Genomic DNA, 20,469 nt, shown 5'->3' on the forward strand with positions numbered 1-20,469 from the left:
GGGTGGTTACTCGTGGGTAGAGAATGTAAACGAGTTAATCTAGTTAAGGGAGTCGAGTTCGAGCTCGACTCTGTACAATCGAGTCGAGCTCGAGCTTGTGTTAGGGAGCTCGACTTGAGTTCGAGCTCAAGCTCTATAAGCCAAGTCGAGCTCGACTCGGCTTGTGTGCAGCCCTACTAGTCGCTGCAATTTGAAGGCCTGCTGAAAGAAATGTGAAAGAAGTAGGAGGCAAGTGAGCTGCATTTACTGTGGCTGCTACAAGTGAAGTGTCAGGGAGACCATGGCAACTATTCACTGGAGCCATTCAATGATTTCAGAAAATAAAGTCAAACCTCTTGTGGCAGGCCTGATTTTTATTTTGAAATTCTGGGAGTGGGAAGTCAAAGTGACTCATCCATATTAAGTGCTAACCACTTTAGGTGATATTTTCTATGGCCAAGTGATCTACACAAACATTTGGTCCTTCAAATGTTGGGAACCATATGTCTTGGAAAGCTAGATTAGTGTAGTGATTGGTGAATAAGTTAATGACATACATTTAGTACCTTTCACATTAAATGGATTACCTACTAGTACGAATGTTTTGTTACTACTGTCATTGCATTTAAAGTGCTTCCTTCCATTTAGGAAATTTGTCATTTACAATTGAATCAAGAAAACGAGTCATTCATAATACTGCTACCCAGCAAGAAGCTCTCTTTGAGATGGCAACAGCCTTTTTTGTTCCTCAAGCTGGCCATGGATGCTAGAACAACAATTACCATGGTATAGGCTGCAATGGTTTGGCAATAACCAGCCCAACTATGGAGGTAGTCATTGGCATTTCAATACCATTAACAATGCCAAATCTTCTAAAAGCCTAATGCCAAAGAATCTTCTCCCGACACGGTTTTGTGTCAATTCTATGAGTGTAAAAGTCATACTGTGCATCAATGTTACATATTTCAAACTCCTTTGTTGCATGGTGACTTGATTCTTTGCTTCATGATGTGTCGCAGCTTGATATAGGTGCATCTCATCATATGTAACCAATGCCATGGAAGATCAAACCAACTACATGGAATATGAAAAACTGACCATGGGGAATGGAGCCTCTTTCTCTATTGCCAACAATTATAATGTTCATCTTAGGCCCTCTCCATTCATCTTACGAAATGTGTTGCACATTCCTAGCGTACACATAAAAATTACTATCAGTTGCAAAAATTCACTATGGAGAATAATTGCTATCTTGAATCCTTCCAATTTTGTTGTTAAACACAATCACATAAAGAAGATGCTCCACCATGGGGAGCCTCGTAATAGACTCTACGATGGGTGAGTGGAAGGATTTGAACCTGTTGCGAGTATAGCTTAGAATAAGTCATTGGAGTCTAGCAATACCAATTAGGACAACAAGGAGATTATGTTTTAGATGCTTTGAATAAAAGCAATATAGACTTTTGTGATGTTGATAGAACTCGACTGCTTTATTAATAAATTTCATAAATTCTCTTTTTCTTATCTTTGATAGTTGTTCCAATGTTCCTCTTAGAACTGTGCATGATGATTTATGAGGGTTGGCCCCTTACATATCATGGGAAGATTATTGCTATTAGTTCTAGTAGACAATTTCACTCGCTTTAAATGGATATTTCCTCTCCAAGTATAATCTAAGGCTTTCAATTGTTTTCCTCGATTTAAAATTAAGATTGAAAACCAAATTAGGCATTCCATGAAAGTGTTTCATAGTGATAAATGTGGTGATTTCATTGATCATTATTTAATGAGTCTTTAGAGCGAAATGGCATAAAATGATGATTATCGTGTCCCTCTACTCCTAGGACAAACGGAATCATCTCATGAAAACTCGAGTTGTAACCAAATTGGGAATGGCTATTCTTTCTCATGGTGAACGGCCTCCAAAATTTTGGACCAATGCATTTAGAATTAGTGACTATCTTGTTCAGCTACCGTCAATGTGGCTCCTTGGAGAGACTCCATAGAAATGAATACTGAATCAAACTTTGAGTTATGATCATTTTGAATTTGTGACTGCACATGCTATGCACCGCTTACAACATATATGTTGAATAAGCTATTACTAAATTTCACCCTGGTTATGGATCTATCCAAACAATGTTTCATGTGTTATGTTCTTGTTCTAAACCATGCGTATGTTTCGAATCATGTGACATCCAATGAAGAAATCTTGATTGGATAACAAAGAGGAACAAGAACCAAACAGTGTTGAGATCTAAGAAGCAATAAGTGGAGGATCGCAATGGATGAAGAAATCAAAGCTCTCCAAAAAAAAACAACATGTGGATGCTTGTTCCAACATTGGATGTAAACAAGTTGTTGTAGAAAATGGGTTTTTAGAGTTAAAAAACTCAAATGATATTGTTGCTCGTTTCCAGGACAGACTTGTGGGGCAAAGGTTATAACCTGGTTGTGAAGCCGACTACCATCATATTGTTTTCTTTATAGTCATTTCAGGAGGATGGGTAATGCATCAGCTAGATGTTGGCAATTTATTCTTCCATAGTGAGCTTAAGAAGCAAGTTTACATAGGGAAAACACTGGTATTTGAAGATAATAGATTTTTGGTTCACATCTACAAGATTCAAAAGGCCATCTACAGCCTAAAACAAAAGGCTGAGGGCATAGTTCAAGAAGCTAAAATCTAATTGGTTCAAAAAATTTTAAAGAATTAAAATCAAACTTTTTTCATTTCATCTATGGGGCTAAAGGAGGTATGATGTACATACTTATTTATGATAAAGATATTACTATTATGGGAAGTTCAGTATTGTATATCCAAAAAGTTGTAGACTATGTTGACCTAGTTAAGGACTTTGGAGAGTTTAGTAATTTTCTTGGCATGGAAGTTATCAAGCAAGATCATGGAGTTTTTCTTAGCCAACAGAAGTATCTTCTTGAGTTACTGTCTAAGGCAATAAATGGAGCATTGCATATTGGTAATGACCCCTACAACAACACTAAACAGTCTCTAGCTCAAAGCATTATAGAGAGCCTCTCAATGAGCATAATGCTTCTCTTTATCATCAAATTGTTTGTGGACTTCAATCCGCCACATTATGCTGATCAGACATAGCCTTTACAGTTAGTGTGACATGTTAATTCATGCATTAACCATGCGAGGACCACTAGGTTTATATAAGGCCTATATTTAGGTAACTTAGGGACAATTGGTTATGAATTGCATTTTTCTTCATTTAGTTCCTTGTCATTATCAGCTTTTACAAACACTAACTAGAAAAGTTATCCAGATGACTGTAAGTCTACCAATGAATATCTCATGTATTTCGGCACAAACATTATTTTGTCATCAAACAATCAACAAACTGTAGCTCGATCTTTGATAGAGGCCATGTATAGCCCTAGAAAGAGTTACATAAGAACTATTATGGTTAAGAATTATGCTTTGTCAACTCCAAATAGAAGAAAATTCTAAATTTGTGTTGTGGTGTGACAATATTCTAGCATCAAATCCCCCTTGTACAAGGCATATTATAACTTTGTTCATGAATGTTTAGATTATTACTTTGTTCATAAATGTGTTGCAAACAAGGAGATTGAAATCGAGTCTGTAAAAGGAAGTTAAGCAGCTTGCAAGCATGTTTACCAAATGACTACTAGGTCCAAAATTTGAATATCTCATACGCAAACTCAATATCACCGATATTGCTTGAGGGGGCATGTTGGAAGGATAATTTTACCAAATCACAATGGATGCAGTCTTATGCAAAATGAGAACAATTTAATGAAATATAGGGAAGCAGAAACCTAAAATTTTATGACACCACTATAGACACCCAAAATTTTTATAAGTCAAAATAACCATTTTACTACTCATAAATAGGAATTTGAACTGGTTGTTCAAAAGAATTCTAAATATAGGGGTTGCGAACTACAGCAGATCAAGTCATATGCTCTAGGAATCAGCCATTAGGACTCAAATCACCAAAGTTGTCACCACTTAAAAAAATAGCCATTTCGTCCCTGATCATCCCATTTTGTCCTATTTTCCTCCAATTTTCCATGAACATTCATGGAAATCTTAAGAAATATTTTACCCAAGAACAATTAGAATGATTTTCATCTATATGAATTGTCAAATGTCGTTGAAACAAGTTTATCAGCTTACATTTGGTCAGAAATCGTTAATTTCTCTAGCTTTCTATCATTTCTTATTATCAGAACACTTATAGTCTGGATAAGAGCCCAATAGGTTCTTTACAATGTTAGCAGAGTATTTTAGCTTCCAAGCTCAAATTCTTGTGCTAGAGCATATTCCTAAGAAATGGTGTCCTATTTCCCCATTTTTGCAAGGTGTCCGAGAACATTTTATGCATGATTCAAGCAAGTTAGTCTACTTCAAGCAAGTATTACATTCTTTAGTACGGGATCTGACTATTCTTAACTTCAGTTTGAGTGCTTCTATGCTTGTGGTTCTTGTACGAAAGTATGATTGCTTGTATGCTTGCAGGTCTCATATGAGAGGAAAAGTGCTTCTTTGCTTGTGAAATTCACATACCAATGCACATGTGCTTGTGGGGCCACATACAAAAGTATGAGTGCTAGTGTACAAGTGTGTTTTGTATGAAAGTATAAATGCAAATTTATGTACCAATGCATGTGTGCTAAGATACTTGTGCATGTTTATATGGTGCTTGTAAATTATGGTGAGTGCTTGTATAATTTGCATTTGAGTAATTGTAAACTTGTGAAATATCCTAACAAAAATTGTCAATTCAGATTTTTATGAAATTTCTACTTGAAGGTTCAAAACTTCATAAAACTCTTGATATTTTTTATTTTGCAAAATTTTCCTGCTTGAAAGAACTTGTAGATAAATGACTCAAAAATCCCTTTAAAATTATGTGATAGTTTATCTTAACCTAAAAAGATGCCTCAATATAGGAGGGGCAATGGGAATGTTGGGATCATGAGAAATGAATAAGTCTAGCCACCAAAGAATAGAGAAAAATGCTTGGACATAAAAGAAAGAGACATATTTGATTCAAGGAAAAACAACTTTATTGATCAAATGACTAAGGAGGGGACCCTAGTATCCATATAATGCATGAAAAAAAAAAGCAAAACAATAACAAGTTCAACTTAGATTCTAGTGTTCTATCACGAATCAACCCTTCCACCAGAAACTATATCTATGTAGTCTTGTAGAATGTGGTTGAGAGGAATACAGTCATCCGTACTATGGCGAAGATTCCTGTGAAATTTGCAGAATTGATCCTTGTACTTTTCCTTTCACTTCAGGATGATCTGCCACCTTTGGAGTTTGCAAAGGTTATTCTAGGACAAGAGAAGCTCTTCTTTGATTTGTTCTATAGAAGTAAATTTCATGTCTCTTGTCCACCCTAGGTATCATCTGTTATATCCCCTTTAGATGATTGTATATTGTTATTTTTGTTTTCCTTTTCATTGTGCTTTTTTTTTCAATAGATTGCTCTGATCTTTGCTTTATGTTGTGTTGGCCTGAGCCGAAGATAGTACATGGACTTGAGATTTAGCCTACTTCTTGTCATTATCCTTCTTGTAGTAACTCTGACCAGTTTCTGTTTTGAGATTGACAACCTTGAAGGCTCTCTCTATTTGCTTTGCTTTATTGGCTAGATCGTAAAATGATTCATACTCATGTTTTATGAGGTGGTACCAGATGCGCTCTTAAAAATTGCCATGAATCATAGTAAAGGCATGATCCTATGCCATCTAAATTCTCATTCATTCGTATAGATTTCCAACACTAAATATATTCTTGAGTTGATTCTTTGGTTTCTTGGTGTATCTCCATGAGAGTATAAAAAATGAGGACTTTAGAACAATTGGATTCATACTTGTTAATGAACGCATTTACAACCCCATCAAAATCCTTCATTTTGGATGGACCAATATGCTCCATATACCTTTGTGATGCTTCCCTTCCAAGCTCCTTGGGAAACATATAAAAGGAGCTTCGTCATTGTCTCGAAATATGTTGCACTCGGCAAATAACATGGCCAAGCACACATGTGGGTTCTTAGTCCCTTTGAATTTATTGAACTTCCTTGAAAGTCTCAGTAGATCTTCATCATCCAAACCTTCACAAAAGTCCTTTCTAGAATAATTTAACTTGCCTTTTTCTCCATGGAGCATATAGCTTGCTCCATCTACTGTATGCGAGATTGCATGGTCTCAGTTGATTTGCAGAGTTTCCATTGATTAAAGATCCCATGTTCCTATTTCTTGATGTATGAGTCTTTCACTATTCTTCATCACCTTCTGGAACATTTTCTGAAACTAGATGGAGGCTTCTGGATATTGTCATCATTTTTTGTTCAAGTTGTTCGTCCTCGGAGCCGTTGGACCTTTCAGTGTACTTTAGCTTTGTCTCACCTTCTTCTGCCTCAACATTCCTTCTTGATCTGGTTCCAGAGGCCATAGTTTCATGTTATTACTTGGTCCATATGAAATAAATATGGCTTTGAAAATTATCATTGTACGGACTTGGTGGGATTAGGACAAAATGACTGGATAAAATAGAAGATAGCCAGACCTAGTAAAGGGACTACCTAAATGGGCCAACCCAATTAAGGAAAGACTAACAATATGATGGACATGTTTGAACCAGAATAGGTGAAAGAGGTAACCAAAGAGGTAGATTGAAAACATAAGATAGGATTTTGGACTCCTAGACAATTTTGACAAAAAAATAGGACAATACTGTTAGGAATTCACATCTAGTTTTTTAAAAGAAGTTTATGAAGACATGAAAAATAAGACGACACAAAGATGCACACACAACACACTCTAGAAGACACAATTCTATGATAAATATTTAAAAATGGCTTAAACTCCTAAACTAGATCTCATGAAGTTCAAGATCAATAGAAATGCAATATCATGTTATGGCCATATAATTGTATAAAATCCAATATATGAGGCATAGACTTCCTCCTTAGCTTCCATAGCTTAGGGTTCTCAATTCTCCTTAGAGGTTACCGATATATGCGACTATGATCCCAGTATGTAGTAAGGGGAGTACCAATACCCACCTCCAATAGGTTGGTCCAGCCATTCAATCCTACTAAAGCTATTGCTTAAGGGGGGAAATCCTATGACATGATAACTAAGACTTATATTGGTTCAAGGGAAGTTCAAAATCATGAGCATATGTGCAAGCTGAGAGCTACAGTGCAGATCCTAAGATGGAGATTTAAATTATTGAAGAGAGACAAACATGGTTTTCAAATAGATCCAAACTGAGAGGAACAATATTTGATCCTATATCTATGTGCATATGTAAAATTTCTCTCAATTGTAAGTCCTGATGCAAACAAGGAATGCACAGATTACATATGGACAACCAGATGGCTCTATGGCTTGAGTGACAACCATAACATGGTAATCTGGATCACTCAATTAAGCCTAGTGAAAAGCAGAAATAGGACCCCCCATGGTCGTCACATTTGTTTATATGCAGAATTTTACAATCTTTCATATGACTATTCATATTGAAAATTTAAAAAAAAAAATGTACTTGTCTCCTTATCTCTTTCGAGAGATTACGAGATAGGACGCAACCTATCGGTATGAGATCTTATCATTCCTAGCACTTTAACCAGAGGTATTTAGATCAAGGACTAGACTAAGTATTCCAAATTATGAGTTATTGTTGTTGTTAAGATCCTAACTTCCCTCTATTTGTAAAAATGAGATTTTAGAAAATTTAAGTGGACCTTTAGAAATCTACGTGCATGAAGTGAAGAAAAATATATTTGAAACCCACGGACATAATTCATGATTTATATCATCATTGATCTATACAATGAATCTTATATCTAATATGAATGCATGCAGACTAGATCCAAACATGATTGAGATCTAGTTTCTAAGGTTTTGGGGCATGGAGCTAAAGAGATCTATGATCTCAAATTTAAATTATTTAATATCCAAATCTGAATCCCAAATTTGATTCAAGAATGAACCAAGTCTATTCAGATATGAGCTAATTAAGTGATCTAGTTTGACAAATTGAAATTAGTGTTTGGATCTAAGGAGTCAACTGTGGTTGAGATCTGAGTTCAATTCTGAAAAAAAAAAAAACTTGTATAATCTGAATTATTGATCCTGATACCATGAACATTTGTAATCCAAATTCAAATGAAGATCTAATCCTATAAAGTCTAAAATTACAATACATATTTTAATATCCGATATCCAAAGTTTTACATATCCAAAATCTGACTTGGAATCCAATTCTGTGTAAGATACTTGAAATCTCGATATGATGCTACAAATATAATATCTAAATTAAGATCTAATTTTCTAAATCCGTATTGAATTGGATCCAAATTCAAATTAAAAAAACTAAGTCTGATTTACAAGGTCTGGATCCATTCTATGCTCACACGCTAAATTTACATGGCATCCAAGTGGTTGATTTAGATAACCCTTGCTAGGATTAGGGTTTTAACTAAATTCCAAGGTCGGTTAGGATCAGGTTTATTGTAACGAGTTCGTTGTCTAATCTAGGTTAAGGCTTGAAGTAAACCTATTGTGGTTTTAGGTATGTTAAATTTAGGGTTAGATCTCAACCATGTCTAAACCTATGATTTTGAAAAATGAGTTTTATAACATGGTCAATTTTGAAATTGTGCAGTTCAAGACTATGTTTTTGAAAACATGCTTCTTTATAAAAGTCAGTTTGGGTCGAGCGCATGCAAGGAATATTATTGCATGTATGTATATAATAACCTAACCTGATTCTCACATGAACATAATTTTAAGTGCACAGTTTCAAATTAAAGGCATGATGCAAAATGGAAGCAAATTATATGAATGCACATCAAACATTAGAACATAAGAGAATATATAATTATAATATGCATGATTTTGGAAATTGAACCCACGTGGGAGCCAAGCTAGATCATGAATACAGTGCAAGGACTATTATGTCGAGGCACATGTTGAACTAGCATGAATTTCTTAGTAAATTTAAATGCAAATTTGGATATGCATAATGACAAGAATCTAAACTAAAATGTTAATGATTTGCAAGTCTACACTCTGTAGACTAGAGTTAGGACACATTAAAAAAACCTAATATGTTTAAAACGCGAAAGAAATCAAAGTTAAACAATAAACTTGGATTGACATTAGGCTAACAAGTTGAAATATGAAAATTTGGCTTTCCATAAAACAAGACTATATGACTTGGTGGATTGGGTTCAATCTAGGTAGCATACCAGGCTTGATTGAAAAATTAGTTTATTTGCCCTTGGAAAATTACATTTTTCAAAATTGGCCAAGCTAAACTTGACCTTATAGATACAATTATGAATGGTAAAATAGGAAACAGGGATTTTGACCTTGTCTATAGAAGTTGAACACACTAATATTCTGTTCGAGTGACGTGAATCTATCTGTGTGTTCCGATTGAAATTGACATTCCACATCTCTCAAAAATTAGCTTAGAAGTCACTAGTGACAACATCTAAACATGGAAACTTCAGGAGTGACTGAAAAAATGCAATTATACGTGATCTGAGATATAGTTATTTGAAATGAAGTTAAGAATAGTAAAATCCAGTACTGAAGAATGTCATCCTAACTCGATTTGAACTGACATGTTTGGATCAAGCAGAAATGCAGACCAGACATGCAAAAAATGAGGAAATTTCGAACACCATTTCTCACAAATGGTTGTTCTAACACTGGAATTTGAGTTGAAAGCTGGTTATGGAGCTAGAAATATAGGAGAGAACCTATTGTGGGTATGATCAGCCTGCAAGTTCTCTAATGATAAAAAATGACATAAAAACTAGGGAAATAGGTGATTTTCTGGTCCATTGTCAATCAAATGTAAGCTAGTAAACTTGTTCGAAGGATTTCTAGTCACTTGTAGAGATAGAAATCACTCTAATGGCTCTTGGGTGAAACAATTCTCATGATTTCTATTACTGTTCTTGAAAAACTAAAGAAAAATGTGACAAAATGGGGTGATTAGGCGGCAACAACTTGGGTGATATGGATCCTGGTGTTTGATACCTAGAGCATGTGGTTTAATTTGGCATAGTTCATAGCCTCTACAGTTGGAATTCTTTTAGAAAAGCAGTTCAAATCTCAATTATGAGCCGCAAAATAGTCATTTTGACTTGTCAAAAGTTGGGCTGTCTACAACCATCAAATGTGGAAAGAGATAATATTGAAATTATAGAAAATTTCTCAAATTAAAAAAATTTCCAAATCTACTAACCATCTCCACGCAGCTTTAATGGAATCTCTCTTGTCAAGGTTGATTCAAGTTGAGAGATGGTGGGCCTAGTCAGAATAGACCCAACCACCATAAAATTTATGTCTTGCATTTTCGTTTCTTCTCCTTTAACACAGCAAACAATGCTTGTTTTTTCACACGTAGCAGTTTTGCCTCTTGGTGTTGGCAATATTTTATGTAGGCTTGTTGAACTGTAAATTTGAGTCAATAAAAGGGTGGGAAGCTGTCCTCTTGCAAGTTTCATGCAGAATGACGTACGCACACCAAGCTAAAGATGTCAACAGCAATACAAAATTCGAAAACAGAGGCATACCACCTTACTTGCATTGATTCTGAAACTTTGGACAGCATGCCGTGCCAAAAGAAAGCGAAGAATGCATAGTAAAAGTGGCATTCAGCTGCAACAATAAAAGCTGCAAATTTAAGAGGACATTGTTGAGATTTCTCCATCTGGATAGTCCTGCGTCGATACGGGTCCATATCCGTTTGGGACCCTAAGTATAAATACTCGTGTCTTGTGATGGTGTGAGACACATCAAGTTTTTACCGTCTGGGTAATCGGTCCCCTTAGCCATACGTGAATTGCCTGTTCCCATCACAGGGCTGCTATGGCTGAGGAGAGAAACCCACCGCCGCCACCGCCGCCGCTACCTCCGCAAGGGAACGACTCTATGGGGACTATAGCCGTTCTTCCCACAGCCGCCGACATTCAGTCGGCGGTCGCCTCTACAGGTTCTACTTCCACCCTATATGAAACACATGAATCATGAATGCTCATTTTTTATTTCTACATTTTTGTTTGTGCGCTATCTAGATTCCTCGTAAAGCTCCAACAATGGGTTATGGGCCCACTCCACGATTCCTCTGCGCATTTCCCTTTGCATTCTGTTTTCACGCAAAGACAATAGGGCAAGGTTGGGGAAGGGAGACCACCGGTGGGTTTCGCCATCGTCGGACGTTCTTTGGGTTCAACCAAATTGAGTGCTATCGAGCATTCGTTTCTGGTTGTTTTCTTTCATCCAGCGGAAACGGTCGAGCATGGTGGTCTGTCATCTCTTCAGAGAAAAGAGGAAACGGGAAGAGGGCATTAGGCTTGGATCGATCAGAGCCCTGTGACGTCCGGCCGCCATCCAGGCGGCGGGAGTCGGGACTGAGGACTGCTCGGTATTTGTGCGTCGTCCGACTGCTTTCCGTCAGGCGGCGGAAGTGTAGCTCGCTGGACCGCTCCTCCCCTTTTCTGTTCACAGCCCAAATGGAGAGGGACGAGGGCGTCCTCACCCACCAGCCACAGGGAGTGGCCGGCGGTGTCGCCTGGTGCCGTTCGGCACCTGGCGACAGCCGGAAGCCCCCCATGGCCAGTGGGAGGGCCGGATGAAACGCCCCTTGCCGTCGACGGCGGGAGGCATTTCGTTTTTTTTCTTCTGCAACCGCTCGCTAGGTCGAGCGGGAGCCGTTCGGGAGGAAGGCGGGGTGGGTCGGACTCGGGTCGGGTCATGTTGACCCGACCCAGCTTCATAAAGATTTAAAAAAAAATGTTTTCGTTAACGCCCACCCGCGCCATTCGCCCCGGTTTCTTTTAATTTTTTCGAATCAGGTCGGGTCCGGTTGGACCCGATCCGTATCCATTCGGTCTGATTTTTTAAAACAGAACTGGTTCGGGTCATTTACAGACCGTTTCGGTTGTTTTAAAACCGGTTCTTTCACTCTCGGGACCGGTTCATCTGTTTTCAGACCGGTTCTGGACTGGTTCTCAGATTATAAGACCGGTTCATTCAGTTTCAGAACCGGTTCGGGTCCTTTTGAACCGATTTAGAGTTGTTTGCGACCGGTTCTTTCCCTTTTCGAACCGGTTAATCTAGTTTTCCACCGGTTCGGTCCATTTAGGATTGATACGGGACCGGTTCTAAGCTAGAGGAAGCTGGTATATGTGTTTTTATGCCCATTTAAGGTGATTAATGGATTGGTTCGATAATTTTAAATCGATACGGGACCGATTCATTATGTTTTATGGAGCTTTAATGAACAATTTAGATAGCATTAAGTTGATTATGCAGAAATGATCTGTGTGTTTCATTTTAAATGTGTTATTATGACATATTATATTCTTGTATCGTGTTTTGTTTAGGATTATGCTAAAGTTAATTTTTATTGCATGATCATAAAATTGTAAGATAACGCTAATGTAAGGAGCTTATGATTAGTTAAATCATGTTATACCTCGCCAAAGTGACTACGCATGATTTAAAGGCACATTAGTGTTTCATGTTATATTTATTCTCATTTGAAGTAACATAATTACCCAAAGGTAGTATGTTATCTTCAGGAGAATAAGTAGAGCAAAATAGGAAAATAGATCCTTACATAGTTCTGTCATTTTACACCCAAAGGTGTTATGCTTAACTATAGTTTGGATTTACATTTCCTAGTTTTACTAGATAAAGTTAAGACGGAATACATATGCGTATTAGGTATATTACCAAAGTAGTATTCTAATGACCCCTGATATTTGTCTTGGAAATAGTAGACATAAAGAGCCTTTTTTATTTGGTTTACTGTTCCATATGGTTTGTCTCATATAATGCATGTCAACTTATAGATATCTTTTGTCATCTGCAGTGTCTGGTTTTACTTATTTTAATGGCTCAAATTCTATCTCTTTACTTGATGATTCCAATTATGCTGAATGGAAAGAAAATGTTGTGTTTACATTGGGGTATATGGATCTGGATATGGCTTTGAGGCGACCTGAGCCACCACCTCTTACACCAGAAAGTACACATAATGAAATAGTGTATTTTGATAAGTGGGAGTGTTCTAACCGACTAAGTTTGTTGCTTTTGCAATCAAGGGTCGCTAAGAACATACGTGGTGCTATCCCACCTTGTAGATCGGTAAGAGAGTTCTTGGATGCAGTTGAGGCTCAGTTTGTCAGCTCTCATAAAGCCAGAGCAAGTACCTTAATGTCAAAGTTAATATCTATGAAATATCAAGGAGGGGGTAACATTCGCCAGCATATGTTAGAAATGAGGAACATTGCTTCTCAATTGAATGACATGAAGTTGACTATTTCTGAATCTTTCTTGGTATTCTTTACTTTGACCTCTTTACCAGCTGAATATACCCCTTTTAAGATCAGTTACAACACACATAATACTGAATGAACATTCAATGAATTGATGTCTAAGTGTGTTGAAGAGGAGGAAAGAATGAAGGGTGAGAAGTTGCAAAGTGCACATATGGTTTCTCACTCTAGGGCTAGTAAAATTGACATAAAGAAAAGTGTAATGAAAAGGAGTGCCAAGAAGAAGTCATCAAGTCAACCTGCTTCTCAAATTGCGTAGACTAACTTAGCTCCTATAAAGTATTTCTTTTGCAAGAAAAAGGGGCATAAGAAGTCAGACTGCATCAAGTATAAGAATTGGTTAGAGAAGAAAGGTAACATGTCATTTGTTTCACTTGAAAGTAATATGTTACATGTTCCTATTAATAGCTGGTGGATTGACTCTGGTGCTACTGTGCATATTGCCAATAATTTACAGGACTTTCTGAGTAAAAGGGAACCAACAATACATGAGAGGAGCATTTTCTCAAGAAACAAAATGCGCTCACATGTGAAGGCTATAGGAGAATACCAGATTAGGCTTGATACTGGCTTTGTTTTGGATCTTCATGATGTTTTCTTTGTTCCATCATATAGTAGAAACTTGATTTCTGTATCAAGATTAGACAGATTTGATTTCTGTTTAAAGTTTGAGAATTAAAAGATGTTCATTTATAAAGATCATGTTGAAATTGGTTCTGCTATTTTGTGTGATGGTTTATACAAGTTGAATGTGAAGATCCAATCTCCTGAATCGTTGGTTTCTAGTCATAATATAATTGGCAATAAGCGTAGTACCATAAAGGATGATTCATAAATGCTATGGCACCGCCGTTTGGGTCATATCTCTGAAAAGAGAATAAGGAGATTCATAAATGAACAGATCTTACGATCTCTTGATTTTACAGATAACGACATATCTGTAGATTGCACAAAGGCAAAGCAAACTAACATATATAAAGAAGGTGCCGAGCGATGTACTGAAAGATTAGGACTTGTTCACACAGATGTTTCTGGACCTTTCCCTTCTTGTTACACAGACGAAAAGTATTTTGTCACCTTTATAGATGACTATTCTCGGTATTTGTATCTCTACTTAATCTTTGGAAAATCCGATGTGTGTCAAGTTTTCAAGGACTATAAGAAAGAAGTAGAGAAACAAACCGGTGAGGTTATCAAGATAGTCAGATCAGATAGAGGTGGAGAATATTATGGTAGGTTCACTGAGATGGGACAAATGGAGGGACCATTAGCGCGATTTTTAAAGGAAGAAGGCATTGTGCCTCAATATACTATGCCAGGCAGCGCCTACCAAAATGGTGTTGCTGAAAGAAGAAATCGTACACTTAAAGAAATGGTTCGAGTTATGTTAAATTACTCTACTCTCCCTCTAACCTTGTGGGGTGAAGCTCTCAGGACATCAGTGCATATCCAAAATAGGGTTCTTAGTAAAGTTGTTCCTACAATTCCTTACGAGTTATGGACAGGTAGAAAACCTTCTCTTTCTTATATGCGCATATAGGGATGTCCTGTTGAAGCTAAATTGTATAACCCCTACATAAAAGCCTTTGATCATAAAACAACCAGTGGTTTCTTTATTGGTTATCCAGAAAGATTGAAAGACTATAGGTTTTATTGTCCATCTCATATACCACATATTGTGGAAATAGATAAGGCTAAGTTCCTGGAAGATTGCTCATTTGGGTTAAATGCATTACAAAACCTCACTTTTGAGAAAATACAGGATACTGAAAGTAGACCTAATAAAGAGAATATAAATGTGTATGATTATATTGTCTCCCAGGATGACATGAATGCAAATCGTACAGGTAATGCATCAAATCCAGATGAATTAAATGTAGATCATACTGATGAACACAAACAGGATGTAGACATACAAATTGAAAATGATCAATTACCTGTTCGTAGATCTGCAAGAGCCAGGAGATTTGCCATATTATCAGATTATGTGGTATACCTACAAGAGCCTAGTGATTTCATAGATGTTGATGATGATCATTTCACATTCAATGAAGCCATTGAAAGCAAACAATACAGGTTCTAGATTAATGCCATGAAAGAAGATCTTGACTCTATGGCTAAAAACCAGACATGGAGTCTTGTATCGTTGCCTAAAAGAGTAAAACTCGTAGGGTGTAAATGAGTCTATAAGACCAAGAGGGACTCTAAAGGCCACATAGAGAGATACAAGGAAAGATTAGTTGCTAAAGGATTCACACAAATGGAGGACATTGACTATAATGAGACATATTCACCTGTCTCTGCTAAGGAGTCAATGAGGATTGTCCTTGCACTTGTAGCTTATTTTGACTTAGAGCTACATCAGATGGATATGAAAACAGCTTTCTTGAATGATGATTTGGATGAATAGGTATATATGGATCAACCTCAAGGGTTTTTTGAAAGTGGTAAAAATCATTTGGTTTGCAAGCTTAATAAAGCGATTTATGGACTTAAACAGGCCTCACGTCAATGGTACATTAAGTTTTTCGAAGTCATTACGACTTTTGGGTTTATAGAAAACATCATTGATCGATGTGTGTATTTTAAGACATGTGGGAGTAAGTTCATAATTTTGACTTTATATGTGGATGACATTTTACTTGCTTTAAATGATCTTCAATTGCTAACAGAAACCAAACATTTTCTCGCATCTCATGTTGAGATGAAGGACATGTGTGAAGCTTCATTTGTTCTCGGCATTGAGATTCGTCGGGACAGATCTAAATGTGTTTTAAGACTCTCCCAATCAGCATACATCAATAAAGTTCTTAAGAGATATGGGATGGAGAATTGATCTCCTATTTCGGCACCCATAGGTAAAGGGGATAAATCGAGCCTAAATAATTGTCCAAAGGACGAATTTGAAAAGGCACAAATGATCAACATTCCATATGCATCTGGGGTTGGCAGCATGCAGAATGCGCAGATTTGTACTAGGCCTGACATTTCCTTTGCTGTTGGCATGCTTGGTAGATTTCAATCTAATTCAGGCATGGCACATTGAAAGGCCGTAAAGAGAGTCGTGCGGTACTTGCAAGGGACAAAAGTTTACATGTTGACATATCGCAAGGTGGACCATTCAGAAGTGATTGGCTATTCTGATGCCGATCTTGGAGGATGTACCGATAGTAGAAAGTCTATTACTGGTCTTGTTTTCCTTCTATCAGGAGGTGCCATCTCATGGGGGAGCAAAAAGTAGACTGTGACTGCTGCTCACACCATAGAAGCAGAATTCATTGCATTATATGAGACTACATCACAGGCAATTTGGATAAAGAATTTCATTTCACAGCTCAAGATAGTGGATTTTATTGGTAGACCACTTAAGGTTCACTGTGATAATGAAGCTGCTGTGTCTTTTTCCAACAATAACAAAATGGAACTTAAGTATTTTGTTGTTAAGGAAAGGACAGATAATCAACTAGTGTGTATTCAACACATTGGGACTACAGATATGGTTGCGGATCCTCTTACTAAAGCGCTAGCATCTGGTATGTTCTTTGAACATGTTAAGAGGATAGGTTTGTGTAGTTCAATGTAAACACACTATTATGCAAACATTTATGAATGTGATCACATACAGTTTGTTGATTCTCATTAAGTTTGTTGTCTATTTATTTTGTATTCTCATTTGTTTGTTGAGAAGTTTTGTAAGACAACAAGGTGGGACCTTGGAATGGATTTTAAGGCTAGTCCATTCATTTGGTTTACCCTCGATATCGACGTGGACTAGTGGGAGATTGTTGGGATTTCCTCATCTGGATAGTCCTGCGTCGATACGGGTCCATATCCGTTTGGGACCCTAAGTATAAATACTCGTGTCTTGTGATGGTGTGAGACACATCAAGTTTTTATCGTCTGGGTAATCGGTCCCCTTAGCCATACGTGAATTGCCTGTCCCCATCACTGGGCTGCTATGGCTGAGGAGAGAAACCCACCGCCGCTGCCGCTACCTCCGCAGGGGAACGACTCTATGGGGACTGTAGCCGTTCTTCCCATAGCCGCCGACATTCAGTCGGCGGTCGCCTCTACAGGTTCCACTTCCGCCCTATATGAAACACATGAATCATGAATGCTCATTTTCGATTTCTGCATTTTCGTTTGTGTGCTATCTAGATTCCTTGCAAAGCTCCAACAGACATCACCATATTCTTGCTATGTTTTCTTGATTGCTTCCTTTGGCCTGTTGCATGTCAGCCATCATTTACCAACTAATGAACCAAATCCTAATAATATGGGACAACTGCCTCCGTCTCTCACTATATATTGTTCTTTTCACGCATACCAGTCCTTAGGTGGAAGCTTTGAGCAATCTTTTAGTTGAGGAGTGCCGAAGGCTTTTAGTTGAAAGGCAATTATACGAGCTTTTAGCCATGTTTAAGAGGCTTCTACGACTCTAAAATCCACCGTCCCAAATTCTGACCAGTAACTTTCTCTTCATAGATAATCATTTACTTGTAGGAATCTTCTGAACAGAGAAAGTTTAGATATCGCTTTATGAGCTTTTTGTTGACTGCTACGTTTTCTAATCTGAATGGAGATCTAATGCATGCTGTTGGAATTTGTAGAAGATATACTCGATCATAGTTGAGGTATTCAATTAAAGCGCACTGCGTTCAAGTATTCATTATGTATTTTCCTCCATCTTTGTGTGTCGTGATTGATCTGGTATGTTTTTTAGTTGTGCATCCATGAGAGAGAGGGAGAGAGAGAGAGAGAATGAGAGCAGAACGTACACACTGTTGATTTGCCTGTACATAAGACAAAGGAGTATGTATGTAAAAGAAATGAGCCTAACCAACTTCCGTTAGCACACTTTATTTTTAAGGTTTTTATTTTTTGTTTCTTTAACCTACCTTTTAGTGTGCAAATCATTATTCGATGAACAAAGCAAATGAGTTTTTTAAAGTGTGCAACCTTTTTTTTTATTTTACATCCAAAGGGACGAGTGTTTTGTCTTTAAAAATCATTTTACATATTTTTAAAACATACTCTGTATCTGATTTTATGTTTTCAGATATGCACAATTGCATAGTATTTTTCAAAATACTTAAAATATATGTTATGGTAAAATTAATCACAAATTTTCATATATATATATATATATATATATATATATAATTTATATGAGAAGGTTAATAAAAAAGCACAAATATCTGCAGGAAAACGGGTATAAGGGAAGAAAAAAGAAGAGGCAGAGGCCGTGCAAGAGACAAAGGTTCAGCCTGTCGGTAGAACCTGAGTAATTAAGGATATCAATCCAGTAATTTGCACGTGGCTGAGCCGAGCGATCATGCAGGGAACAAGATGAACATGGCCAGCAGGTCCGGCACAGTTAGCAGAGAAGACCCGGCGCCCCATCCATGAAGACCTTATGGTTCCGCTCTTGACACTGGATCGCCACCAAGTAAACATGTGCGGAGAGAGATTGAAAAGTGAAACAAAAGAGATATTACGGAGAGTATTTTACATATAGGAAAGATTCTGTCTAGTGGCTCTTGGGAGGCAGTTGAAGAAGTCACGTACATAACCAAAGCAGCAGATGCTGTCGACTAGATTTCATATTCTATCCAATGGGATATGTAAGATGTCAGGTCCATCGTCATGCTTGGGATACATGTCGACTTGATGGGATTGTCCTTCCCACCTACCAACCTCGCCGGATTTCCTACCGCCGTCGTCCTGGCCGGAATCTCCTTCAGCACCACGGAGCCGGCCCCAATCTTGGCCCCGGATCCGACCTTGACGTTACCCAGAACATAGCTGCCCGCACCGATCAGCACCCCATCGGCAATTTTCGGGTGGCGATCGCCGGTGTCCTTGCCGGTACCTCCAAGGGTCACGCTGTGCAAGATCGACACATTGTCGCCGATGACCGCAGTTTCGCCAATCACCACTCCGGTAGCATGGTCCAGCAGCACCCCTTGGCCGATCCTGGCTGCTGGGTGTATGTCCACAGCAAAAACCTCCGACACCCGGTTCTGAATTATCAGGGCTAATGGAACCCGGCCTTGGTTCCACAGCCTGTGAGCCACCCGGTGGGCCTGAATTGCCAAGAACCCCTTGAGGTTGAGCAAGCACTGCACGTAACTAACCCATGCTGGGTCTCTCTCCTTGATCGCCTTCAAATCTTCTCGAACCGCCGTCCGGATTGCACCGTCTTCGAGGAACTTGGTGCAGAAGACCTCTGCAAGGCTGGACACCGGCAGGTAAAGCGTGGACAGCTTGTTGCCGAGATGGGTAGCGAGGGCACTCTCGAGCGAGCCGTGTGAAAGTATGGCGGCCATGTAGAAGCTGCCCAAGAGTGGTTCTTGCTCCACATCCTGCCTGGCCTCCTCCCTCATCTTTATCCACAGGTCATCAGTCTCCTCTATGTCATTGGCACGTTGCAATGCCCTCAAGAGCTCGAACTTGTAAATGGCGGTTGGATCAGAGATCAAGTCCTGGTTGGCATTGTTTGCGAAACGTTGCGCAACCATTGCCGAACCTGAGTCCTCTACGCATGGCGCCATTGCAACCTTTCGGCTACTTACACAGCTTCGAGGATGATGATCCTGTAGTATAAATATACGAATATATGGGAAGAACAGAAGCAGAAGAAGGGTACTGTGGAAGAGTTGCTCGATCTGGAGTAGTAGCCTTTTAGGGAATTGTGGAGAGGGCTATGGAGTTTATATAGGAGAAGGGGAACGGATTTTGATGCTCAGTTCAATGGACATAACGGCTTCTAAGAAGGGGGACGCAATTTGGTGCTTAGTGCAAAGAATGTAATGGGTCCCCTCCGCCATATGAGAATGAGGACGGAATTAAAGCTTAGTGCACCGTACATAAAGTCTCCCCCTAACGTGTAGCAACTTCTTCAAGTTTTATGACTTGTGATCAACTTTAAATTATTTTATTTTTCTTCCTTCAAAGAGGTGACCTGCAAAGCCTATTAATTTTTCTAAAAACCGCGGGCTAGCGGATGGTTTTTCCCTAAACCCTACAATCCGTTTTCTTTTACCACATAAAATTTGGAAGGTCTCCGTCTGACTCTCTCACAGTGTCCCTCTTGATGAATTAGAAT

General features: G+C 38.3%; 1 protein-coding gene across 1 annotated transcript; it reads right to left on the reverse strand.

The window, feature by feature from the left end:
- Nucleotides 1-18,955: 18,955 nt before the first annotated feature.
- LOC116259515 (serine acetyltransferase 1, chloroplastic-like) lies at nucleotides 18,956-19,915 on the reverse strand. The gene has a single exon (XM_031637379.1). The coding sequence runs from the start codon at nucleotides 19,913-19,915 to the stop codon at nucleotides 18,956-18,958; it is 960 nt and encodes a 319-aa protein (XP_031493239.1).
- Nucleotides 19,916-20,469: the final 554 nt, after the last annotated feature.

Source organism: Nymphaea colorata, chromosome 8, assembly GCF_008831285.2.
Source record: "Nymphaea colorata isolate Beijing-Zhang1983 chromosome 8, ASM883128v2, whole genome shotgun sequence".
Classification (NCBI taxonomy): domain Eukaryota; kingdom Viridiplantae; phylum Streptophyta; class Magnoliopsida; order Nymphaeales; family Nymphaeaceae; genus Nymphaea; species Nymphaea colorata.